Source organism: Panthera onca, chromosome C1 (assembly GCF_046562875.1).
Source record: "Panthera onca isolate mPanOnc1 chromosome C1, mPanOnc1 haplotype 2, whole genome shotgun sequence".
Lineage (NCBI taxonomy): Eukaryota > Metazoa > Chordata > Mammalia > Carnivora > Felidae > Panthera > Panthera onca.
Genome location: NC_138346.1, coordinates 144,300,355 through 144,327,271, shown reverse-complemented (window position 1 = coordinate 144,327,271; position 26,917 = coordinate 144,300,355). Strand labels below are relative to the sequence as shown.

The 26,917-nt window shown below is 35.8% G+C and overlaps 1 protein-coding gene across 8 annotated transcripts in view; it reads right to left on the bottom strand.

Moving 5' to 3' along the window:
* Positions 1–2,185: 2,185 nt before the first annotated feature.
* The window catches only part of HFM1 (helicase for meiosis 1), a 92,107-nt gene continuing 67,375 nt past the window's right edge, over positions 2,186–26,917 (bottom strand). For 3 of the 8 annotated variants that reach the window (XM_060624944.3, XM_078451684.2, XM_060624940.3), the window contains 9 exons: positions 24,034–24,114; positions 23,696–23,811; positions 21,493–21,572; positions 20,424–20,527; positions 13,984–14,229; positions 12,517–12,607; positions 6,958–7,069; positions 6,711–6,865; positions 2,186–2,671 (listed from right to left, as the gene is read on the bottom strand). In XM_060624944.3, coding sequence (XP_060480927.1) covers positions 2,479–2,671; positions 6,711–6,865; positions 6,958–7,069; positions 12,517–12,607; positions 13,984–14,229; positions 20,424–20,527; positions 21,493–21,572; positions 23,696–23,811; positions 24,034–24,114 — 1,178 coding nt within the window. In that variant the 3' untranslated portion in view covers positions 2,186–2,478. Of the gene's footprint in view, positions 2,672–5,438; positions 6,035–6,710; positions 6,866–6,957; positions 7,070–12,516; positions 12,608–13,983; positions 14,230–20,423; positions 20,528–21,492; positions 21,573–23,695; positions 23,812–24,033; positions 24,115–26,917 lie in introns of those variants that run through there. The other 5 variants (XM_078451682.2, XM_078451683.2, XM_078451681.2 and 2 more) reach the window with 5 other exon arrangements.

Sequence of the window (26,917 nt, the reverse complement as noted above, 5' to 3'; positions counted from 1 at the left end):
CTGAATTTTCATTCCTTTTTTGATAAAAAAAATTATAGTTACAACATATATGAGTGCAGGTTTATGCACATTTTTCTAAATCTTTCAGAATAGTATGGGGTTTGGGTTTTTTTTGTTTGTTTGTTTCATTCTGTTTTGCTAAAATATGTAAGAAGTTTTAAGGCATGTTAGTTTAGGGAAAGGTTTCTGAACTGAAATGTGAAAATAAGCAAGACAAAGATTGCTCTTTTGAATTATCGGCTTTTATTATGTTAATTAAAACAAAACTCTATAGAGCATCTAAGTGCCTCTCAAGCTACATAAAAAAAAAAATACCCAGTTGATGCATGGGAATTATAAAGATAATTTACACAGTTGGTGAAGAAAACAACCTATACTGAAAGGCAATTAAACAAGAGTGATATCACCATATTACATTTAAAATAGGAAATATATGTGCAGAAAACCAACTAATCATCATTACTCTTCTAGTTGTCTTCTGGAATGGATTCTCTTAAAATTCTGATATTGCCTCCTTTCCTTTCCTTTCCACCTTAAATAAGTGCTTCTCACAATGCAACGTGCATGTAACCAACCCAGGATCTTGTTAAAATGCAGATTCTGGTTCAGTAGTTCTGGAGTGAGGCCTGAGAACTTCTAACTCCAGCTCCAAGGAGTTTCTCCTATTACTGGTCTTTGGATCAGACATCGAGTGGCAAGGCCTTTAACTACTGGCAGCCAGGAAGTGACAAGCTAAAGGATAAGAAGTGCCAGCATTTTCCTTTCTTTTTGTTTTGTTTGTTCCACTAACCAAAACCCACGTTGAAATTCTTAGACTATTTACAGAATAAACTTAGTAAACTTAGTTTAGTTTACTTCTCTTTGCCCTAACTTTCTCCTCACTGGTATCTTCTCTAGTCCCACAAAAGTAGAAGTTCTTAAATTAAAAAAAAATTTTTTTAATGTTTATTTTTCAGAGAGAGAGAGAGAGAGAGGCAGAGTGTGAGCAGGGGAGATACAGACAGAGACAGAGACACAGCATCTGAAGCAGGCTCCGGGCTCTGAGCCGTTAGCACAGAGCCCCACGCGGGGCTCAAACTCACACTGAGCCAAAGTCAGACACTCAACCGACTGAGCCACCCAGGCACCCCAAGAGGTTCTTTATATCGACACCTGTTCTGATGTAAGATGCCACAGGTGTTATCCATATAACCCCTAGGCTACAGGTCCTCAAGGAGTAGCTCCCTAACTATCCTTGATGAGGGTGTTTTCTAGAAATGGGGTCAAAGTAAAGAGACACTTTGTGTGACCCTACTAAGGAGTAAACTGTGAATAATTTAGCAATCATTTCTATCTGGTTTTGGAATGCATTATAATAGAATTTGAAGATTTATTTTTTAATGTGTATTTATTTAGAGAGAATTGCACGTGTGCACATGATCTGGGGGGACCAGAGAGAGAGGAGAGCAAGAATTCCAAGCAGGTTCCATGCTGTCAGTATGGAACATGATGTGGGACTCGATCTCACAAATCATGAGATCATGACCTGAACCGAAATCAGACGCTTGACCAACTGAGTCACCCAGGTGCCCCAGAAGATTTATTTTCTAATTACATTTTACTTAAGGTAATACTAAAATAGATATATATGCTCTGACCATAAAACTAAGAATGCTGGTGAGGAGGGGACAGAGATAGAGCAATCTACCTGAAAGCATGAGGAAGTGTACATAGGAGGGAGGTCCAAGAGAAAATTTCTATGGATGATTCATCTAAGGAAAGTCAAAGAGTTCATTTGTCAAGTCCTATGCAACTTACTGCAATTCAAATATGGCAAATGAATGCAGATTTTCCTTGACTTACACTTACGATAAGGTTATATCCTGATGAACCCATTATAAGTAGAAAACACCATTAAGTCAAAAATGCATTTGGGGTGCCTGGGTGGCTCAGTCAGTTAAGTGTTGACTCTGATTTTGGCTCAGGTCATGATCTCACGGTTCATGGGTTCGAGCCCTGCACTGGAGCTCCACTGATAGTGTGGAGCCTGCTTGCGATTCTGTCTCTCCCTCTCTCTCTGTCCCTCTCCCGCTCACGCTCTGTCTCTCTCTTTCTCTATCTCTCAAAAAAATAAATAAAACATTTTTATTTTATTTTTTTTTTGAGAGAGAGAGAGAGAGAGAGCGCGCGCGCGCGCGCATGAGTGGGGGAGGGGCAAAAAGAGAGGGAGACACAGAATCTGAAGCAGGCTCCAGGCTCTGAGCTGTCAGTACAGCTGTCAGTGGGGCTCGAACTCATGAACCATGAAATCCTGACCTGAGCTGAAGTTGGATGCTTAACTGACCGAGGCACCCAGGCGCCCCAATAAAACATCTTTTAAAAAACATTTAATACACCAAACATACTGAGCATCATTGCTTAGCCTAGCCTGTCTTAAACATGCTCAGAACAATTATATTAGCCTACAGTTGCACAAAATCATCTCACACAAAGCCTATCTCATAACAGAGTGTTGAATATTTCACGTACTTTATTGAATACTGTACTGAGAGTAAAACAGTTTGGTTGCATGGGTACAAAATGGTTTGTCAGTGTATGGTTGTCTATCCTCATGGTCCTGTGGCTGACTGGGAGCTGCAGCTCCTTGCTCCTGCCCAACCTTGCCACAGAGTATCCTATGCATATCACCAGCCTGGGAAAAGATCAAAATTCACAGACCAAGTATGGTTTCTATTGAATGCATATCATTTTCACACCATCATAAAGTTAAAAAACTATGAGTCCAGACAGAAGTTGGGGACAGTCTGTTTGTATTATTTCACCCCTTCCCCATGGGCTATTTAAAGTACTGCTCAGTAGGGGCGCCTGGGTGGCTCAGTCAGTTAAGTGTCCGACTTTGGCTCAGGTCATGGTCTCACGGCTTGTGGGCTGCTTCAGGCTCTGTGCTGACAGCTCAGAGCCTGGAGCCTGCTTTGGATTCTGTGTCTCCCTCTCTTTCTGCCCTTGGCCCACTTGCACTCTCTCTCCTTCAAAAATAAATAAACTTTGAAAAATAATAATAATAAAATAAAGTACTGCTAAGGATATTTTTTAAGTATGAACAACTACCACTTACTAAGAACATATTATGCATCAGTCCCTAAACTAAGAGCGTCCTACGCAGTGGCTTATTAAATTCTTGTTTCATACCTATGAGGTAGGAGCCATTATGCCAACACTGTGAGAAAAATACAGCCTGTTAAGGACTTTTTTAACTGAAAAAAAAAAAGATGAAAAAATTGAATCCAACAAAGATTTTTGTGTAAAGCTCTGTTGTGTGGTTCATCGAAATATATTTAAACCTTACGCTACAAAATGGAAACCGTAGGGTTATTCACTCATGGAAAGAATACTCAGTGACTAGACTCCTTTAAGAGATCAGTCTACTTCTTAAGAACTACTACATTTAACTTTCCAGGTAAACACTTGCACAAAATAAGGCATGTCTATGATAAAGCTGTTAATTTGCTATTTGTTTTACTTATGAAGTGAACCTACCCATGTGTTTCCAAAATTGGCTTGATAATAAAGAACAACCTGAAGTCTTGTTAAAACTATAGAATTCCCAGTCCCTTTCACCTGGCGATTCTGAAACAGGTAAGGTCTAGGAATTTTTATATTTAATATATTATCCATATGTTTCTTATGATCAGGCAAGTTTGGGAAACATTTGTCTGCTGAATAAAGCTCAGGTTTCTTAGCATTTAAAGTCTTCCACAGTCTGGCCTTAAGATACATTTCAAACACCTCCTACAACACTAACCTATGTTTAATATTATCTATTCATTATTCCCCAAATAGATATTTTCCTCCCTAGGAGCTTTGCTCAAGCTGTTTCCTCTGCCAGAATGTTCTTCTCTCATGTGTTTGTTCATCAAGATCATTTTCATCTTTTAAAGCTCAGCTCAAATTTTAACTCCTGTATAGGGGCGCCTGAGTGGCTCAGTTGGTTGAGCTTCCGACTTCGGCTCAGGTTATGATCTCACGGTCTGTGAGTTCGAGCCCCGTGTCAGGCTCTGTGCTGACAGCTCAGAGCCTGGAGCCTGCTTCGGATTCTGTGTCTCCCTCTCTCTCTGCCCCTCCCCCGCTCATGCTCTGTCTCTCTCTCTCTGTCAAAAATAAATAAACATTAAAAAAAATTAAAAAAAAATTTAACTCCTGTATAAAGGCTTCCCCGACTCTATGGTCAGGATTATGTTCTCTCTCCTATGAACTCCCAGAGCTCTTTAAACCTCTATTGCAGTGTTTCTCAAGGTGCAATCCTTGGACCAGCAACATCAGCATTTATTTGGGCATTTGTTAGAAATGCACATTCTCAGGTCCCAGCCCAGACTTACTGAGTCAGAAACTCTGCGTATGGTTCCCTGCATTCTGTTTCCAAACAAGCCCTCTAGATGACTGCAATGTACCCTGAAGCTTGAGAACCACTGCTCTAATGTATTCTGTATTTTATTATTGCATTACTATATGTCTTAGTTTCTCTCCCAGAATGTAAAGTAGGCTCCATGAGAGCAAAAACAGTATTTTCATCATTTGCTTCCTTTGCAGTATCAAGCAGAGTGCTTTTGCTTAGCAGATCATAATAAGTCTCGAATTAAATTGCTATTTCTTTAGTGTCATAGTCTATGTATGCAAGATGAGCAGATTGCAGTGCACCAATTTTTCATTTTAATGGTGTTTAATAACCTTTAAAGGTTGTAGCATGATTGATTCAGATGCAGAAACATGCCAATTGTAAAGATGACTAAAATAAAGGAACTGGTTGCTCTTATTTTTCAACATGGTAATAAAGCTTCTTAGTTTTGTTTTAAGCTTTTTCTCTATGCTTAATATATGATGCTTCATAAATGTTTACCAATGATAATAACAACAATCTCATCTGGAAGTTTCTCTTCTCTACTTTTCTCATCTCTAAGGCTTTTATGCTTAAAGAAAAATTCCTAAAATTTATTTTATTTATTTATTTATTTATTTATTTATTTATTTATTTATTTTGAGAGAGAGTGAGAGTGAGCGAGCTTGAGAGGGGGAGGGGCAGAGAGAGAGAGAGAGAGAGAGAGAGAGAATCCTAAGCAGGTTCTGTGCTGTCAGTGCAGAGCACAATGTAGAGCTTGAACTCATTAACTGTGAGGTCATGATTTGAGCTGAAATCAAGAGTCGGACACTTAACCAACTAAACCACTCAGATGCCCCTAAATTCCTAAAATTTCTTAAGTGGACTTCAACTTCACCTGTATCTATAAATAAATAGAATAAAAAACACTTCTTAGACTGCCTATACACTACTTATCAATAAATATCAATAAATTTGAGAGAAAATTCATGGGAAAATAACATGAAATAGTGTTTGCTAAAGGTCAACGTAACAAAGTTTTAGGATTCACCATACTGGAAAACAAGCTAAAGGAAAACAATCTATGTTGATTAATGTTTCATTTATTATTATTTGAAATTATATAACAACAGGTTCAGACAGCCACAGATTCTTAAAAATATTTAGTAAAACAAAACAGTATTGGTGAATAACCCATACAATAAACAGATTCAGTAACCTAGCATCATTTCTTTTCATAGACTACCTTTCTTCTTGTTGAGAAAATTAAGAATAATTTTTTTTTGTTTTTTGTTTTTGAAGAACAATTTTTTAATTAGTTCCTGTCAAAATCCAGTCAAGATGTATTTAATAACCAAATAATTGCTAAGAGCAACTTAATTTTCAGCTTACTGAAACAAACCCACTGTGAGAGTGCTTTTCATGAAGTTACAATAGGAAAATGAATCTGTCCAAATATTTTGTTGCAAATCAGTCAACAGAACTGATCAAATCCAAGAGAAAAAAAAAACTGAACAATTATGAACTACCTTTAAAAAATAAAATGCTTGCTTTATAACTGGATGTCTTTATACTTTGTCTTATTAATATAAGATAAAATTTTTTGGTTTGTTTTAGAAAATACCATCAAATATTCCCAGAAAAGACTTTATTTCCTCAGCTTCATCATCGGGATGATACCTACTGGGGGGAAAAGCAAATATAGAAATATATATAGATTGCTGAGAGGTAATATATCAAATGAACTTCAATATGCATAACCTTAAGAAGTCTGTTGGGGGGAAATCAGATTTCATAAACTGTGAGAAGTAGGGATCAAACATCTTAGGTATTTCTTTAAGCATTTAAAAAAGTAATATTTAATCAATATGTGAACAAGTCTGTAAACCTTGACTATTAAAGAGAGATAGAGAAATTGCTATAGTTAGCCATAGAAGTGACCAGTCATGGGGGCACTAATTTGACTTAATATGACTTTTCATCGAACCTGTACAATTGTGAAAAAGCTCCATGGCTAAAATACAACTTGAACTTTTGAAAAACTAGCAAATCTCATTTGGATTTCAGTAATTTTACACTTTACATTATCAACATGTTGTGTTCAAATCCTTAAAAAAAAAGTTTAGCAACAAAATATATTTTAATTAAAAGTATCAAACATATATTCTCAAAAACTGACATACTTAAAATTATTAATTGTCTTAAGGGTTTAGGTCACCAGGGGTATAACTTTTCAATGTCTTTAAGTAAATAAAATGTTTAGGTTATCTTTAAAATAAACCAAGGAAAAAGGAATGCTGAATTTCTTCACAGAAAGTTTTTATTGGTATAGTCTTGAAAGACTTTAAAGAATTCTTACCTGAAATCAATTTCCTTTTTACATTCATTGTTGCTAATAAAGAAATCCACTTTCTCAATAAAATGTGAAGAATTTGGTATTTTTTTAGAGTGAGTAAAGCACAGCTTTTCAATCTCTGGTGACAGACTCTGCTGTTTTCTTTCTTGTAAACAGACCTATATTTTGAGGAAAACAGAAAAAAAGGCAATCACTGAAAGTTTAACTCTTCAGGCAGAATTTAAAAGAAAAACAATGAAGTGCTTCTTACAATATCTGCATTTCCAGCTTGTGGAGGCAATTTTGTCATGGAGGATGCATCAAACTTGAACACAGGAGAATCTGATAAATAAATATCTGGCTTCTCATGTGATGAAACAACACTAAAAATCAAAATTAATTATTTGTAAAATATGGGAATAAGAGAAACAAACCATCTTAATTAGATCAATAGTGATTCTTTGGGGAAGATGATTATAGTCTTTCATATTTATTACAAAAAAAAAAGATGCTGTTTCTTAGACTCATGGAAAATCTGGTGTTATCTCCTTTCCTTTAGACAAAATAACACTTTATACATATTTTTTTAATTTTTTTTTGTTTTTTTTTTTTGAGAAAGAGGAAGAGTGTGAGCACAAGCAGGGGAGGGGCAGAGGGAGAGGGAGAGAGAGAATCTTAAGCAGGTTCCATGCTCAGGGCAGGGCTGGACAGAAGGCTTGATCTCACGACTATGAAATCATGACCTGAGCAGAAATCAAGAGTTGGACGCTTAACTGACTGAGCCATCTAGGTGTCCCCCAATCTATATATATTTCAAATTAGATAAAAATACTATTTTTAAAAGGCTACAGAAGTAATCATTCAGTAATTTTCCTTAAAATTGGGTCTCATGCTTAATTTTCTATTACCTAGCAGTCTGTAAATCTTTTCTAAATCTCACCTGGCTCAACTTTTAATCTTCTTTCCCTGCTCTGGTCTCACTGTAGGTAGACACCTTTATTTATCTTCCAATCTAAAACTACACTAGGATTCACCTTCAATCTTCTGTATTAAATTTATTCATTAAAAAACATTTATTATTCACTACCATATGCTAGATATTGTACTAGGAGCTAGGTATGAAGAGGTAAACAAATCCTGAGGGAGTTATCATCTAGTAGAGGAGCAGACAATGAGTAAACAATAAATACACATAATTATAGATCCTGAAGTTATATGAAGGAAATTAATTGAGTAATATTACAAGAAAAAGTGTGAAGACATAAACCCACTTTAAAAAGGTAGTCATGAATGCATGTCTGAGGAGGTGACAATTTAAGATGACACTCAAAGGCTAAAATATGATAGTCATGTAAAGAGTAATAAAGACCAATTTGCATTCCCACCAAAAAAAAAAAAAAAAAGAGAGAGAGAGGGAGGGAGCCAAAACATAAGAGACTCTTAAAAACTGAGAACAAACTGAGGGTTGATGGGGGATGGGAGGGAGGGGAGGGTGGGTGAGGGGTACTGAGGAGGGCACCTGTTGGGATGAGCACCAGGTGTTGTATGGAAACCAATTTGACAATAAATTTCATATAAAGAAAAAAAAAGAGTAATAAGCAGTGGATACAGGTAGTAGAGAAGTACATGTATTGATAGGATTGAATCTTTTTGTTTTTGATCAAAAGCAAGGAATTAAAATAGTCAAAAAGGGTACAAAAGGAAAAGCATGATTCCTTCCCACCCCAAATCCTCAGGTCCCACAGGCCTTCTTTCTAGTTCCAGCTTATGGCACAATTTTTTCTTTAGAGGCTACTTGATAAGGATTCCCTTTTAAATCCACTTATTTTCTGTTCATCACTTTTAAACTCTCCCCAAATTATTTATAGCTTCTAAAAGTATGGCTCACTAAACTGTCTACGTGCTTTGTTATCTTCCTACTTTCTACCTATTTTTTGCTTCTCTACACCCACAGCTTTGTTCTACTTTGATGCTTCTAATCCATTTATTTTGTATGACTCAGAGTTAGAACCAATGAATGGAAATAGTAAGAAGACAAATTTTAGACAAATATTCTTAAAAGCTATTGAATGGTCTGAGAGATCCAAACACGGATCAGGCATGTTGAAGTGAATGAGCTCCTGGTCACTAGAGCTGTTTTAGTAGAGATGTCATGAATACCTATGGCAATGGCGTTGGATGGTGATTCAAGTATCTTGCAGTGGAGAAACTAAATGATGCTTAAATTAAGCACACTTCAGCTCTGGAATTCTCTGAAATCTATGATTCTATGATGTTGATAAGTAAAATGACTAAATAAGAGAAAAATACCAAGAGACACCACAAATTTCGTATTTTTTTAAACTAGGAGAAATAAATAATCCTTAAGTAAATTAGACCCTGAATAAAAAGTTGTCAGTATTTCTTTTGGGGAAAGTTTTGGTTGTGGCTATAATTACTCTCCATGACTTCTTGCCAAGTCCACTATCCAGATGCACTTCGCATTTCTGCAAAAATACTTCAAGTTGTTTTAAAGTAGGCTCCACACCCAATGTGGGACTTGAACTCACAACTCTAAGATCACAAGTCTCATGCTCTACTGACTGACTGAGTCAGTCAGGTTCCCCAAAATTGAACATTTTTAAAATTACTATTTACTTTTACAAATGTCTGTGTGCCTTATATTCTCAGATTAACATCTTTGTGTACTCACTTGCCATGTATTTTTTCCCTCTTCCTCAACTACTGTAGTATGTGCTATCTATGAAATGTTTCAAAAATCTAACTACCTCTCAGTTCCCATCACCTCTGCTCTAGTTTAGGCCTTACCATAACCTGTCTTTTGTGCTGGCCACCATGCTTCTCATGGTCCCACCTTCTACAATTCAATCTATCTATCTATCTATCTATCTATCTATCTATCTATCTATCTATATTATATCATATACCTATATCTCATCTACAAATAATTTTGTCTCATCAAATTGTTTATCCTGTGCGTAAGTATCTTGGAAGGCTTCCTACTGCTTACTATGGAGACTAAAAACTAGACTATACCTGGAGTGGGGGTTGCTATAGATTATATCACATTTTTAAAAATTAGTTTTCAAAATTTAAGTCAGGAGATGTCACACCGAATTTTAGACACCTAGCTTTTTTTGAAAATCAGAATATTTGACAACACTAGATACTTACTTCTTGCACAGCAACAACTGGCTGGACCTGAGTAGTGGTTGCTCCTTTTATTTATTTTACTTTTTATTATTGAAATATAATTGACATACAATGTTATATTAAATTCAGGCATATAACTTACTGATTCATCAATTTTATACATTACTCAGTGCTCGCCACAGTAAGTGTATTACCATCTGTCACCATACAATGTCATTAGAATATTATTGACTATATTCCCCGTGCTGTACTTTTCATCTCTGTGACTTATTTATTTTACCAGTGGAAATCTTGTACATCTTAATCCCCTTTATCTATTTTGTCATTCACCGCCACACAACCATCAGTTTGTTCTCTGTATTTAAGAGTCTTGTTTTTGTGTGTGTTTGTTCATTTGCTTTGTTTTTGTAGATTTCACATCTAAGTGAAATCACATGATCTGACTTATTTCATTTAGCATAACACCCTCTCGGTCCATCTATGTTGTTGTAAATGGAAAGATCTCATTCTTCTTTATGGATGAGTAATATTATATAGATACAAATATATAAATATCTCATATCTTCTTTAGCCATTCATCGATACCCACAACTTGGGCTGCTTCCATATGTTGGCTATTGTAAATGCTGCTGCAATAAACACAGGGGTGCATTTTCTTTTTGAATTAGTGTTTTTTTTCTCTGGGTAAATACCCAGCAGTGGTATTACCATAGTTGTATTTCTAATTTTTGAGGAACCTCCATACTGTTTTCCACAGTAGTTGCACCAATTTATATTCCCACCAACAGTGCACAAGTGTTCCCTTTTCTCTACCTCCTCACTTATTATTTCTTGTCTTTTTGATATCACCCATTCTAACTGGTGTGAAGTAATATCACATGGTTTTGATTTGCATTTTCCTGATAATTAGTGATGTTGAGCATCTTTCCATGCGTCTGTCAGCCATCTGTACGTCTTCTTTGGAAAAATGTCTATTCAGGCCCTCTGCCTGTTTTTTAAATCAAATTGGTTTTTTGGTGTGAGTTGTAAAAGTGTTTATATATTTTGGATATTAGCCCCTTATTGGATATATTATTTGCAAATATCTTCTCCCATTTAGTAGGTTGCCTTTTTGTTTTGCTCATGGTTTCCTTTGCTGTGCAAAAGCTTTTTATTTTGGCCTAGTCCCAATAGTTTATTTTTGTTTTTGTTTCCCTTGCCTGAGGAAATATACCCATAAATATATTGCTAAAATTGATGTCAAAGAGATTATTGCCTGTGTATTTTTTTTAGGAGTTTTATGGTTTCAAGTCTTATACTTAGGGCTTTAATCCATTTTGAGTTTATTTTGTATATGGTATAAAAAAGTGGTTGTGGGGCGCCTGGGTGGCGCAGTCGGTTAAGCGTCCGACTTCAGCCAGGTCACGATCTCGCGGTCTGTGAGTTCGAGCCCCGCGTCAGGCATCTGGGCTGATGGCTCGGAGCCTGGAGCCTGTTTCCGATTCTGTGTCTCCCTCTCTCTGCCCCTCCCCCGTTCATGCTCTGTCTCTCTCTGTCCCAAAAATAAAATAAAAAAACGTTGAAAAAAAAAAAAAAAAATTTAAAAAAAAAAAAAAAAAAAAGTGGTTGTGTCTATTTTTTTGCCAGTACCATACCATTTTGATTAATATTTTTTGTAGTGTATCTTTTTTTAAGATTTTATTATTAAAAAAATTTTTTTAATGTTTATTTATTTTTGAGAGACAGAGAGAGAGAGAGAGAGAGAGAGGGAGAGAGAAACACAGAACATGAAGCAGGCTCCAGGCTCTGAGCTGTCAGCACAGAGCCCAACGCAGGGCTCGAACTCACAGAGTGTGAGATCATGACCTAAGCCAAATTCGGGCGCTTAACCAACTGAGCCACCCAGGTGCCTCATTTAAGATTTTAGTTTTAAGTAATCTCTACACCCAATGTGGGGCTCAAACTTACAAACCCAAGATCAAGAGTTGTATGCTCTACAGACTGAGCCAGCCAGGTGCCCCAGCTTTGTAGTATACCTTGAAATCTGTAATTGTGATATCTCTACAGTTGTGCCTTTTAGATGGGACACTCTGTGGTTGGCCTTGGCCCACTACATCTTGAAGGTGGTTTCAGTTTGTGAGCCCTGACCTACTGGATATGGTAAAGTTATATAAATATGGCATTTGAGGCTCTTTACAATCAGACCTCAGCACTCTCAGCCTCAATGCTGTGACCATACAGACAACACTTTATTGACCCTTGAGCATGAGATGCCTTTTCAAGCCGTATCCCTTCACACATGCTTCTTCTATCTGGAATGCCTTATCTTCCTCTTTTCTACCTGTCAAATTCCTACTATTTACTTTTCAAGTCTTTTGAGAAGTGAAAATTCCTGTGCACCGGCCCTAGAGATCATGATATAGTAAGTCTAGTGTGGGACCCAGGAATGTGTTTTGTTTTTTTGTTTTGTTTTGTTTTGTTTTTTTAGGAATGTGCACTTTTAATATATTTCAATACTTTTGAAGTAGTTGGTCTGTCAATAGATCTTTGAGAAACACAGCTCTAAGAGTAAGAAGGTTCAGGTTAGCTAATACCTTATAGCTTCTCTGACATCTAATGATTTGATCCCCATTCTCCAATTATATGTCAGGAGGATATACACTTGTAAAGTATTTCAAACCAAAATTCCAAAACTTGCCTTTTTGACATTTCTCCTTGGAATTTGCTCTTTGACTCTTGAAGGGATAGCTTACTTCCCTGGATACTTGAACTCAAAGTGTTTCTAAATCCTATGTAAAGAGATAACATTTTGAAGTAAACTGTCAGGAAACAGAAGAATGGATCTTTTCAGAAGTTCTACAAGGGCTGTCTCCAACAGATATGATCTGATTAAAGAAGGAATGAATACTTCTCACTAATCACATTTAATTTGCATAGAGAAATAAGGGAGCAAAGCTAAGGGAGTAAAACTATAAACACACGGGTTAGCTTATTAGTCACTATACTAAAAGGTCCCAAACCACTTTTACTTACTTACTTAACTCATGTAAATGATCAGTTTGAATTTCATTCAATATTTTCAATGGTCTGCATGTAGCTAAGTTCATTTAAAGTGCTATATACATGACATTTATTGAGACTGATTTTTCCAGTGTCAAAGCTATGCCCTCACAGGATTAAGCTACCTCAAAGAATCAGTACAAATTGCCTCTTAAATTGCAATACACATGACTATTAATTTTGAGGTAGGGACTAGTAGTTGTACAGCGATACAGGAAATTGTGCCTACTAACTCCACATCATATATTCTCCGGACCTATTTTGTGAACGTGGTCAAATCCTATTCCTTCTGGAAGGAATAATAGCTCTTTAGGCAATTCTTAGAGCCCTAAAACAATAATATTTTGACTTCTAATTGCTTCCCTTAAGAAGATTTTTTTTTTTAAAGAGCACTGGGGTGGGATACATTAAGAGGCAACTATAGTTCTGAAGGACTGATTTCCTTCTGTCATCCATCAGTATCTCCATTTTGCTGTCTTCCCATATACTTACCAAGATTTTCATTTTCTGTTTTAGTGAGATAGAGTGAATCTGTCAGTAATTCAGAAAATTCAGTCCCATTATTTTGGGGTTGTATACGATTTAAATACAATATCCAATACAGAAGAAATTAATTTTTTCCTAATTTTGTTTACTTATACCTGAAAAAAAATCAGTTATGTCTGCTAGAAATAAAAGGTGTCTTTCATTTTCCTGGCTAACAGATGAATACTTTTAAAAATGGAGTATTTTTTGTCCTTCACAAACATTAGCAGATTATGTGTGATCACAGAATTGAGAGCTGGATAGTGTGTTTTATAAGGGAAAATTCAATAAATAATCTGAATTTGAATAGCGTTTTTAACAATATAGGGGAGCAATAGAATAGAAAAAGCTCATGTGCTGCACCATTATCATGGAAAACCTTGACCTCTGTCCTTAGAGGAGGAAATGCAATTTATGGAAGGGTTACTTTTTCAGTTTCGCTAAAAATCATAATCTTAACAAACCAAAGCTAGTTAAGCAAGCACATAAACAAGACAAAGAAAATGAGTCCCAGAAACTGAACTGAAAAATACTCAAAGAATTTCTCATGAAATTATTTCATGCTAAGATACAATTTTACCTGATGTATTTGTCTTCTCAGTACCGGCTGAAAAATCAGTAACTTCTATTAAGTTCTCATCATCAAAATCATCCCAAACTTCATCTCCCAATTCAAAGTTCACATTCGGAACTTCTGAGAATGGAGAATTACTTTTATCCGCATCTGTCAAATTCTGGTTTCCAGATGCATTAAGATGTCTGTTGAACAGTACTGTTTGAGGGGCTTTCTCATTTGAAGTTGTAGAAGAGTTCCATCTAGAAAAATCTGTCATGTGCATGTATAAAAGAGTATAGGTACTTTTTAAACCATTAACATCATTTTCTATTGATATATCAAACACATCTTTCAACTACTAAACTGAGGTTTGGACAGTAGTTTTCAAAAGTATTGGGTCAAGCATTATTGTTGAATATTGTTTTCAACCAATTCTATTTACTGTAGTACATATATTGATAGTTGCACTAAATTGAATTTTCAATAGATTCTTTCAGACAGAATTAATTTTCCCTATTAATTTCTAGATGAGAATACCCATACTCTAAAAATGAATAATTTCTAAAATGGTATTCCTCCCCCCAGCTCTTTTCCCTACAGGTGAATTTTGAATATTGTTATGAAATATATTTATCCAAAATAGATCTTAATTTTCTCCTGCTAAAAAATCCTCAGTGTTATCTATTATTTATAGCCTGGGCTTAGAACCAGACTACCTGGGTGAAAAATTCCACTTCTCTCATTGTATAATCTTAAACAACTAATTTAAAGTCTCTGAGCTTCATTTCTCCTCTGCAAAATGGGAATTATAAAAGTACCTTTTTCATAAGATTGTTGTAGGGAATAAATGCCTTTAACTCTTGCAGTTTTCCAAAGTAATTGTGCTAATAAATGTTTAATAAATTGCTTCTCAAAACATGTATGCATTTATATACATACATGTGTTTATTATATGTATTTATTATAGGTAAAAGATATGTAGCACATGATTTAAAAATAATAATAAAATATATAACATGCATAATTATAAATTCCATATATCTGATTTTCACTGAATGTTTTCATTGAGTTTTGCCAAACTCTTACATCTATAGCCAACCTATCATTACAATTAACAAATGAATACAGTTCTCACATAAATGCTATTTAACATTCTTGTTGACTTTAGCAACTAAGATGAAAGTAAAATAACAAAGACAGAGGTTGGGACTTTACTCATTCATTCACTGACTTAGGCAACTTCTTCGCTAAATTAGACAATGGTTTTCAAATACTACAATATTCCTTCAATTTTTCATGGTATTCTCAATGTAATAGCTATGTACACAACATACTATTAAATTTAATCTGCATGATTTTTTTTAATGTTTATTTTTGAGAGAGCATGAGTGGAAAAGGGGTGGGGGAGGGGGGCGGGGGACAGAGGATCCAAAGCGGGCTCTGCGCTGACAGCAATGAGCCCAATGTGGAGCTCACACTCACATACCATGAGATCAGAAGCTGAGCCAAAGGTGGACACTCAACCAACTGAGCCACCTAGGTGCCTCTAATCTGCACTATTAACATTTTATCCATCACTCATAAATCTAAACAAAACAATAAATCAAGTCCTAATTTGTAGTGTTTGCTGATTTCTATGGTATAAATACTCCCATTATGATTAATTTCAAGTGTCCAATGTAATATCTCTAAAAGTAAAGTTGAAAAGAAATGCATAGTAGCACCCCATAATATAGTATTTCCACCATACAGATACAAATATAGAGGTAATAATCTCAAGAACACAGAAAACAGTAATATATGGTAGAATATTAGTTCTGAATACAGTCTTTGTTTTTAGTATAACTTATTTAATTGAAATTTTATATAATTAAACTTTTAATAATGGCTGAACGGTTCCCAAGAATAATCATCTCTCACAAGCCAGCACAAGTTTGCTCCAGCGCACTGAGTTTCCTTCACTTTTAAATATCCTCTACACTTTTCTTCACCTAGCCAAATCTTACATTATCTCTCAACTGTTCTACAACTCCAGTTCACATTTTTCTACTTCTGTTCATTGATATACATACACAATATAATACATACTAAAAACAGAAGTAGGCACAAAGTGCAATGAGAATGCAAAGGAAACAGGACTTAAACCTATAACGAAGTCAGAGGGGACACCTCTAAGAGGGTAAAATGCTTAGAAGTTAATGTTGGAATTTGAGCTTGATAGAGTGGTGCCTGGAAAAATGGGCAAGAGGGGAAGGCAAGATACTCTGTGAGGGGAGAGCAACATGTGAAAGACACAGCAGTATGGGAGACCAGAGAATGTTTGGTAAACTACGTTTTCAGGATTTCTAGAGCACAAAGTAGAAGAAAAGGGCTCATTGAGACCGCACAAGCATTTAAGTGCCAAATTATGTTGATGCTTAACTTCAATGTTAAGGAATTCATTTTTTTTTTTTCCATATAGGCAATGGATAACTACTGAAGATATTTTAGCAAGAGGTTTACGTGATGGGAGATGCCTGTTAGATCATTCGGAATAGGTACAGATGGAATGATAATGAGACTGAAAGCAAAGAGAAAAGTAAGACATATTATAATGGATAAGACATTGAATGTCTAAGCTAGAGTATCAGCAGAAGGGAGAGAGAAGAAGAACAGATATGAGAGATGTTTAGGAGACAAAATAAATAGGACATGGCGATTACTTGCATGTAAGGTAAGATACTTAGGATGACTCTTTTTCTGCCTTTAGCAGCTTAGAAAAGAAGAGAATTCATTCACCAACCTAAGGAGAAAAGAAAAGGAGCAGTGTGAGGTACAGAGAAGACAGAAAGAGTTCAGAGGCTGATATGTTAACTTTTAGGTGGATATGTCCAGGAAGGTGATTGTATAGATGGGTCAGGGGCTAGACAGAAAGATACAGATGCAGATGTAGAAATCATCTAAATATAGTTAGTAATTGTAGACATGGACTTGAATGGCAGTGAATAAGAAAAGTTTACAAAGCAAGAAGAATAAAGAAGCAAGAAAGAATCTTTTCTAATATCAAAAGGAAGAAAAGCCCAAGCAATTCAAGAAGTAGTAGGAAAAGCAGAATGGCTTAATTAAAACCAAAGAAGAGATTTCCAAAAGGAAGGAAAGACCAAATGTGTCAAATACAAAGGTCAAAGAAAATAAAAATTGAAAAGAGTTCACTGAATTCAGAACTTAGAAGATCACTAAATGGTCTAAATGAAACCAGTTTCAAAGGAGTGATGGAGGATCCAAATTTTGGTGAATGAAAAGTGACTAGGAGGTAAGGAAATGAGCACAGTGAGTATAAATTGCCTTTTGAAGAATTTTTGTTTTGATGTGGAAAGCAAGACATTAAAGTATATAAAGACTCTGGTGATTCTGTTTTTTTGTCTGCCTGACATGCTTTCCCTTAAAAAAAATTTTTTTTAAGTTTATTTATTTTGAGAGAGATGCAAGAAGGGGCAGAGAGAGAGAGGGAAAGAGAATCCCAAGCAGGCTCCGTGCAGGCTGTAAGCATAGAGCCTGACATGGGGCTCAAACTCACAAGCTGTGAGATCATGACCTGAGCCAAAGTCAAGAGTTGGATGCTTAACCAACTGAGCCATCCACATGCCCCTTTTCGCTTCTTTTAATAGGAGTATCTTTTTCATCCTTTGGGGAAACTGCCTCCACCCATTCCATGTGATCCTGGTGAGGATGTCTTTCACGGTACCCTGGTCCCTAGGGCTACAGCGGGGGAACATATGACCCAATCCCCAGGCTGTAGGAATTGATCAAGAGAGAAATACAAGACTCAGCTGAGGCCAGTTAGAATGAACTCTGGTTTACCAAAGCTAAAAGAGGAAGACTGTTTTTCTACCAAGTCTGTTAAACTGGGAAGATGTGAGTTAGGGGTGACCTGTCATGTGAGAAAGACTATTGAAAAAAATAAAGCCAAGTAGTAACAGGCATATCTAAAAGATTGAGAGAAAACTAGAAGCATGACTAAAATCATAGTGCCTGGATCTAGCAAGATTAAAGCCAGATGCATGTCTGGATTTACAAGTTTACATGAGTGGTCTTCTTTTTTTGTGATTAAGTCACTTTGAGTAGCATTTCCGCCACTTACCACCAAAACGGTCAGGAGTAGCTAGATGAGAACAGGGAGCTGAAGAAGGAAGAGACATGAGCATATTTATATGTTGAAGAGAAAGAAATAAGGAAGAGAGATGGACAATATGGGAAAGAGGAAATGGATACTGGTCTCCTAAGGCCCTCCCTAAGGGGAGGCAGGATTGGAAAGATTAAAACTACAGCTGGAGAGATAAGCCTTGAATAGAATAAAAGATAATTCTTCTTTTAAGACAGAGTTAAGGATGGATGCAGAAATAGAGAATATATAGTTGTACAGTGGAAAGTTGAAAGAGTTCATATAGATTCAATTTTCAATTCTCCACTGACAACTAAAAGTCAATTTCATTTTATAGAAATGGCATTGGACTGGGAATCAAGAGATATAGAATCTATTTCTGGTCCTGCCATTAATTAGATATGTGATTTTAGGCAAGTAATTTAATCTCTCAGAGTCTTGGTTTCTTTCATTATAAAATGAAAAATTACACAAAGGTCCCTTACAATTTAAATTTTATGATTCAACATGCTTTCTCATATAGTTTCTGACATTTTTCTTTTTCCTTTCTTGAAAATGGAATTAGGATGACAAAAATTGGCATGTTTTTCTTAAAACATTCTCAAGAGCAATATTTGAATACATATAAAGTATGTTTTGCCATGCAAAACTAATATGTGAAAGGAATAATGAATATACTCAATTGCTATTAATAACAGTACCAGATACTATGCTAAGAGCTTTGTGTACATTATCTCATTTAATTGTAAAATCCCTAAAACATAAGCAGATGAGGGAATTGAGATAAAGTGGTTAGATTTATTATGAAATGTGACACAACTAATAAATGGCAGACCTAGAATTTGAACCTAGACAGATTATTCTAAGCATTTATTTTTTAGTAATTTCTAAGCCCAATGTGGGTCTCGAACTCAAAACCCTGAGATCAAGACTCGCATACTCTACCAACTGATTCAGTTAGGCACCACTAGACAGATTATTATAGATCCTGTGAATTTAAGTACTATACTACACAGCTTCTTCTATTAAAAAAAAAAAAAGTGGCCCATTCAGTAAAACAGGGATACAATTATCAATGATATCTAATGAGACTTTAATATCATAATATAAACTGGATTTGGAATGGGGGTGGGAAAGAAATCAAAGTAGGGAAACTATGTAAAGACAGCATGAAAGTAAACAGAGGGATATGTAAGTAAAGAGGGATAATTAAAGTAAGCAGAAATGCAGGGAACAGAGCAGCAGAACAAGGAGTAAGTTAGAGGGCTATAGGTTGAAGGGACATAAAAATAAGAGTTGACAATCTCATACCTTCTCTCCCTGTTGTAATGATATTCAGGCTTTGAGGAAGTTGGATAAATGCTCTGATACTCTAAGTGAGATTAGGGGACTTTTCTTGTTCTTATTTGGGCCTAATGACTGCCATGTCATAAGAGGTGATTGGTACGCCAGCCCTTGCCTACTTAAGATCTTAAATTATGGCCAGAGGAAGCATTAAGTGACAGCATGAAAGAAAGAGTGTCAACAGATGCTAAGGTCACACACATGAAATTATTTGTGGGAAACCCCAAGTTTACCATTTCTATATACAGCAACTCAAACAAACAACTCTATAGCCAGGATTATTTCTCACACATTTTAACAGACTGGCTATTAGTGGCATGACCCAAACAAAGGATGCTATTAATATCAGGATCCAGAGTATTGATAAACCAATCTCAATGTTGAAAAAGAATTTAATGACTGACACAGATGAAAAGCAAATCTAGACTACATACAAGCTATATTCCACAAACTAGGTTATATTCTCTTATTATCATGGAAGTTGTAAGAATCATAGGTTTAGAAACTGGAGAGATATTAAAGGACACCTAATTTAATCCCCTAATTTAAAAGATAAGACTAAGACCTAAAGGGGTTAAATAATTTTCCCAAGGTCACACAGATATTTTGTAAAACTGGACTAATTTTATAAACATAAAATTATTTTAAATAATTCTAAAGACATATAAAAGTAATAGTTCAGCATTTTAACACTTTGTGTATCTTGAGATCCCTTATTTTCTCAGCTTTTCCTCATATTATCTTTAAATAAAAATAGTCAATGCTATGTAGGGCAGAGATTTTTTAAGAATCTGTGACAAATATAGCAAGACCATCTGAAATAACAGACCTAAGAATTTGAAACTGGTTCAATAACCCAAGAGAAAAATGTTGCCAAGTTAATCATAGTAATTTCAGATGCTGGTTTTTCAATAACATTGTCATTCTGAAGTAATAATAAATAATTTTCTCTTTCAAGGCAGTATCAATGGTAATTTACCTTTGTCTTGATATTCAGATGGTTCTTGTTGAACTTTGGCACAGATTTCATGCTGATCCCTCTGCTCCATTATAGACAATTCAGGTGTATTTAAACACTCTGACCTTTATAAAGATAAAGCCATAAAAATATTAAATATTAAAATTAAGTCAACACTTAAATCAAAATTAGATCAACAATTAAAATTAAAATCAACACTTTTATGATAGACTGCATTAGCCTGAGTAGTAAAGGGTAAAAAAATAGGTGTTTAATGGAAGCAAGACACTTAGTCATCTTTACATGTCCCAAATATGTAGATATCTGCTATCTGTGTATAGCCTTAAAAATCTATTGCTAATGCTACTTTCAATTAGATAACAAAAGCTAGGATATCTTGAAGTAGTGTTGGCATCTGTTCTGATTGGTCAGTGGCTGTTCTGTACTGTTTGTTAAGTATATTAAATGTCATCCCTGAATATAGAATACACTTATCTGTAAGGGAAATGACATATATGATTGCCTTCTAGGCATCATGATATAGGAAAAGAATGCTGAGTTATCATCTAGGGTCTTCTTAAAACCAGGAATATGAGTTTCGATTATTTTATCTATGAGATGGGATAGAAATACCTCATTTTATGAGCTAGGTTGTTGTTAAGGTCAAAAGAGATAATGCACAATGTGCAATTTTTAAATTGTAAATTATTTTATAAATCTGAAGTGTTATTAATATAGAGTGGGCCCCTAAATGGAAAAGATTAGACTTTGTACAGCAACCTGATTTCTCTAAAATATACTTTTGTCTCCTGTTTAGAAGGCAGAAAAAGCCTGAGGGCATGACATATAGGATGGGTAGTTTCCTGCGAAAGAGATGATTCAATGAATGTTAAAATATTCTATAACTACAGAGTTCTAAATAAATTTAGATAACCAAACTCTTATGATGCCATTACTTCATTACGGAACTACATGATTACTGTGATTTGAATGTAGCCAGTGTTCACCTTTCTCTGAACACATGATTATTTGGAGAAGCAAAGAATTTATAAGGACTATTCTACCTTGGATATTAACATTATATTTATACCTTGATACGCTGGAAAGAGAAGGTTTTGGAGTAAAACCAAATTCTTTAAGATCCACACTTTGAGATTTATTCATTTGCATCTATTAATGAAAAAAAATTCAACTATCAATTTCATAGCAACACTTTTTAACAAGCCAAACAGCAAAATTCCTGCCAGAATTATAAGAAATTCAGGCTAGTTTTCAAATCAAATCTCCTTCTCAGGCACTTCTTAAACGTAGGTATTTCTTCATGGTTCTTTACTAGGCCTTCTCTTCTCCCTCTACACATTTTCAAACACCTCACTTACTTCCCTGGCTTCAATTATCATCTACATGTGAATGACTTTCAAATATGTATTTCTACTCAGCTCCTTCTCCTGGTTTTCTGTTATATTCAACTGTCTGTGGAACATCTTTACCTAGACATCTTGCAGGTTTCTAAATTCAGTATTTACCAGATTGAAATTAATGTATATCTACTTCTCTAAACTTGTTTTTTCCTTTGGAATTCCTACCCTAATGAAGCCTCACTTTGTTCCTAGCTGCTCAACCCAGAAAGCTGGTCATCATCTTGATCCTTCTACGTCACCCCTCATAAGCAATTAAGTACCAGGGTAGTTGATTCTATCTCTGAGAAATATTTTAAACCTAGCCACTACTCTCCACTGCTACTGCCATTACATTAGAGTAGGCCAATCTTGCCTAGATTACTGCAAAACCTATCTAATGAGTCTTTATGTTCCTTTTCTATCATCCTCTAATCCATTCTCTACATTGCATCCGGAGTGAATTTATAAAATGCAATTCTGGTAATGTCACTGCTTTAAGCCCTTTAGTGGTTTCCCAATACTTTCAGGATAAAGTCCAAATCCTTAAAATAGCAAAAAGGCCTTCATTATCCAGCTCTTACTTACCTCTTCAGCCTTTTCACCCTCATCTCTCCACTCCCCAACGTGTAACTGAACTCCAGACGTACTGTATAACTTCAGTGTTTTAAAAGATCTCCTCTGGCTCTTTCTTAGCTCTGGCCCACTGCACATTTTCTGTCTGGAATACTTTTTTATCCCTCTCCACCACCACTATAGTGCCTCCCTCTCCATACTTGGCTTCAAGTCTCAGTCATGTTTGTTTGGAATACTTTCCTGGCCTATCAAATGTGGAATGAGTACACTTTCTATCCAAATTCAAGTTATCTTAAATTTCTATCATAGAATCATCCATCACACTACATTGAAAAAGCCTATTTAGCTATCTATATCCTTTACTCAGCTATAAGCTCTATGAGGATTGGGACTAAAGCTGTCTTTTTCACAGCAGTATGTTAGCATCTATAACAGTCCTTGGCATATTCTTGGTGCTCAATGAATATGGAAGGGGGGCACTTGGCTGGCTTAGTTGGAAGAGTGTGAGACCCTTGATCTCAGGGTTGTGAGTTTGAGCCCCATGCTAGATGTACATATTACTAAAAACAATAAATCAACTTAAAAAAATGAATATGGAAAGAAAGAAGGAATAATATGGAATGGAGAAGGAAAGAGGAAGGAAAGATGGAAGAAAGGGAGGGAGGAAGGGAGGGAGGAAAAGCTTGGGCTACTAAAAAATTATAATCTCAGAGAAGGTGGTAGCTGTTTCAAACTGCATGTCACTCCCTGTTTCCCAATATTCCCCTTGTTTAAGCCTCATGACTTAAAATCTTCATTCTTGTTAAAGAGAAGAGAAACAGAAGAAACAGACATTCTGCTATTTTCTTGCCTCTCTTCTGGGGCTGATCAATTATTTTGCCCTGGATATGATGATGCAGGCTTAGAATAAGTCTGCTACTGACTAGCCTATCAATTGTATAAGCTACCATTCTTTCATGACTTGGAAAGCAGGCTCTTGCTCAGTACTCATCCAAGTACATGAATCAAAATCAACTTCAGACTTTCCACACCAGTTTCAACACAAAGAGAACACAGGAAAGGGTAAGTGTCTCTAGTTTCAATTGCTGGTTAACAACAACAAAAACACTAATAAGGGACTATGTAGAACTGTGTTCCAAAAGTAGATTTACAGATTAATTATTAAGAACTATATTTTCCTTCAGAAGAAGTATTTTGAAAATACAGCCCCGAAGTAACTAAAGTACACTGCTGATACCTACCTAATTGATATACAGAATATAAAGGAATATTCATATGTATTAAATTACAGAGCAAGGGATAAATGTTATTAAAACTAACCTTGAGACGTTTAACTGGAGGAAGTGATGAAACAGCATTCCTGTTTCTTAAATCAGATAAATATGAAGAGATTGTTGACTCTTTCATTACTGACTTTTGTGCAACTCCAGTTTTACCTATGAGAAGAAATTCTAGATCCTTTAGGTTAAACTTTAGGTAGTGTTCATGTAAAGCCAAATTTCTTTATAATTTCTAATCTAATTTTTTTCATGAAAGAAAATCATTTGAACTATAAACTGCATGATATAAATATCATACATAGATAATTAGGCTGTTATTACTATTCAAAGACCTTTCAATTTTTAAAACCTGAAATAAACATCTTTTATGGAACTCACAGCAGTCATGTCCACATGTATGTTTATTTTTACAGTGATGATTACATTCTCGGTTCCCAGGTTTTTTGCAAGCAGTCATTCCTAAATTTATATAAGAAAAAAACCTGTTTTTTACTAGAATTTATTTCCTTTCAGACAGTACAAAAAGATTATGATTTTACACTTCCTCAAGTGTTAACCCATTTAATATTTTAAATTTTTTTTTTTTTTCCAACATTTTTTAATTTATTTTTGGGACAGAGAGAGACAGAGCATGAACGGGGGAGGGGCAGAGAGAGAGGGAGACACAGAATCGGAAACAGGCTCCAGGCTCCGAGCCATCAGCCCAGAGCCTGACGCGGGGCTCGAACTCACGGACCGCGAGATCGTGACCTGGCTGAAGTCGGACGCTTAACCGACTGCGCCACCCAGGCGCCCCAACCCATTTAATATTTTAAAATGGTATTTCTGATAACACCTAGTCCCTGTTGGGCTATTTGCCCAATCCCAGCTTTTTGCAAGGAGCATCGACCCACCTATAAGCTTCTCTTAACCTCCCTGACATAAATAGAGCCAAATACCACAGAATATCAGTAACTCTTATCTTGAATGAGGTAAGAATGAGGGTGGAGTTTTTAAACTTCTCTGCTGCTTTATACTTACACTTAAGAAGAACCTGGAAAGAAGCAAACGTCGTTTTATTTTAATGGCATCAGTGATAGTTTCTAGTAGGGAGGACACCATACGTATTTAATAAACATTGAAATAAGTGTTTTAGGGGTATAAGAAATTTGCTATATGAATTCATAAAGAAAAGAGATTGCTGCCTGCTTGACCCACTGAGCTAAGTATATCCAAATACATAATTTATTCTTCATAATATTTTAAGTAGGTTTTTTCTTGATCTTAGTAACATGGGGGAAGGGACAGACATCTGAATTGATAGATAGGATCTGGACATGAGAAGGGGACCAGGGGAACATGTTCACATAGAGGGCATAATACCCAAAGAGGGCAAACCACATACTGTAGAAATAGAAATAAGTTTATTTTTGCTGGAGCACAGATTTTAACTAGAAATGTTGAAGATAGTGAAGAATTTTGAAAACCTTTACAATCATTTTTTGGTCCTTTACTCTTAATTTTCAACGCTGTTGCTCATTTTCAAGACATGGCATATCTGGATAACGATAACATCTGTATAGCATTCTGGACTACATGGATGAGTCTACTCACCACAAGAGGGAACTGGTTAGATGCCTTAAGGGCCAGCAGATCAATGTATTGGGTAGTGATAAAGTAATGAAACTGCAAGCTGACAGCTGGACCATAGTGCTCCCAACTGAATACAATCAACTTTGGCAGAATATAAACAATACTCAGATAAGACCATTCTGTGACTGTGGTAAAGACAGAGATAAAAACTACTGTGTAATTATTTCTGAAACTAGAGGCAAGGACACTCACGAACCACAAAAATAACTAAACATCCCCCTCTTCTGGCTAACACAAATGACTACTATTTCCTTAATCCTCCCATCTCTAAGATAAGATACCAAAATATCCAACTCCACTTTTTAAAAATATCCAATGTACAATTGACCTCTGCTCTCCCTAAACTCTCCCAAGAATCACCAGCACAAGCTGAAATCCTATAAATAAGCTCCTCTCAACTCCCTGAGATAACCCACAGCTCTGCCACAGCTGTGCTCTTTTGCTATAGCAAGTTTAAAAATACTTAATCAACTTTCCTCAAGTATACGTGTATTCCCAGTGGTCTTTGGTTGAAAGGTTTCAATATTATATTCTGCAAGATATGCCATGGCTTACTGGTTAGAAGTTTTGCCCCCCCTCCCCCCTTCATAATTTCATCTCTCAGTCACCTGGTCTCCTTGTCTAGTCCTACCAAGCTACAATTTATTCTCCACGCTGTTGTTTAATTAGTCCTCCTAAAGTTCAACTCTGATCAGATCATTTGCCCACTTAGAAATGTTAGTTACTTCCTGCTGCCAACAAAATTAATTCCATATTTAAAGTCTTCCACAATGTAATTCTAGCCTCCCTTTCTGGCACCCATATTAACCCTAATTCATCAGAACACATTCGCTTGCCATTATTCAAACAGTCTCAAGACTTTCTATGATTGTACCTTTGATATTACCTCGTCTTAGAAGCCCCTCACTTCTTCATCCATCAGAGGTTTATCAACTTTCAAGGCCAACTTAAATGGCACTTTTATCATGATCTATCCTTATCACTCCATCTGAAGTGATTTCTCCCTCCTTTTGAGCCCCTCCAGCATTTTCTTTGTCCCTCTGGCTCACAGCATGCTGCCTTACACGAAATGTATTTACACAAAAAACACAGTGGTGAAGTACAGGGTACCCTAAACTAAAGTAAGAAAACATGAGTTTGGGGTGTGTGTGACAAGTTCAGTCAGTAGAGCATGCAACTTACAATCTCAGGGTCATTAGTTCAAGCCTCATGTTGGGTGTGGCCTACTTTTAAATAAATAAATATACAAATAAATAAATAAATAAATAAATAAATAGAAAACATGAGTCTTAATATAGGCTCTTATCTATAAAAAACAGATTAAAAATAATACCTGTTTTGTTCATCTCAGAGATAAAAAGATAAAATGAAATTAAGTATATGAAAGCATTTTAAGTTTTTAAATGTTTATTCATTAAAAAAATTTTTTTAATGTTTGTTTATTTTTGATAGAGAGAGAGAGAGAGAGACACACACACACACAGCATGAGTGGGGGAGGGGCAGAGAGAGAGGAAGCAGGCTCCAGGCTCTGAGCTGTCAGCACAGAGCCCGACGCAGGGCTTGAACTCACAAACTGCGAGTTCATGACCTGAGCCAAAGTCAGACCCTCAACCGACCGAGCCACCCAGG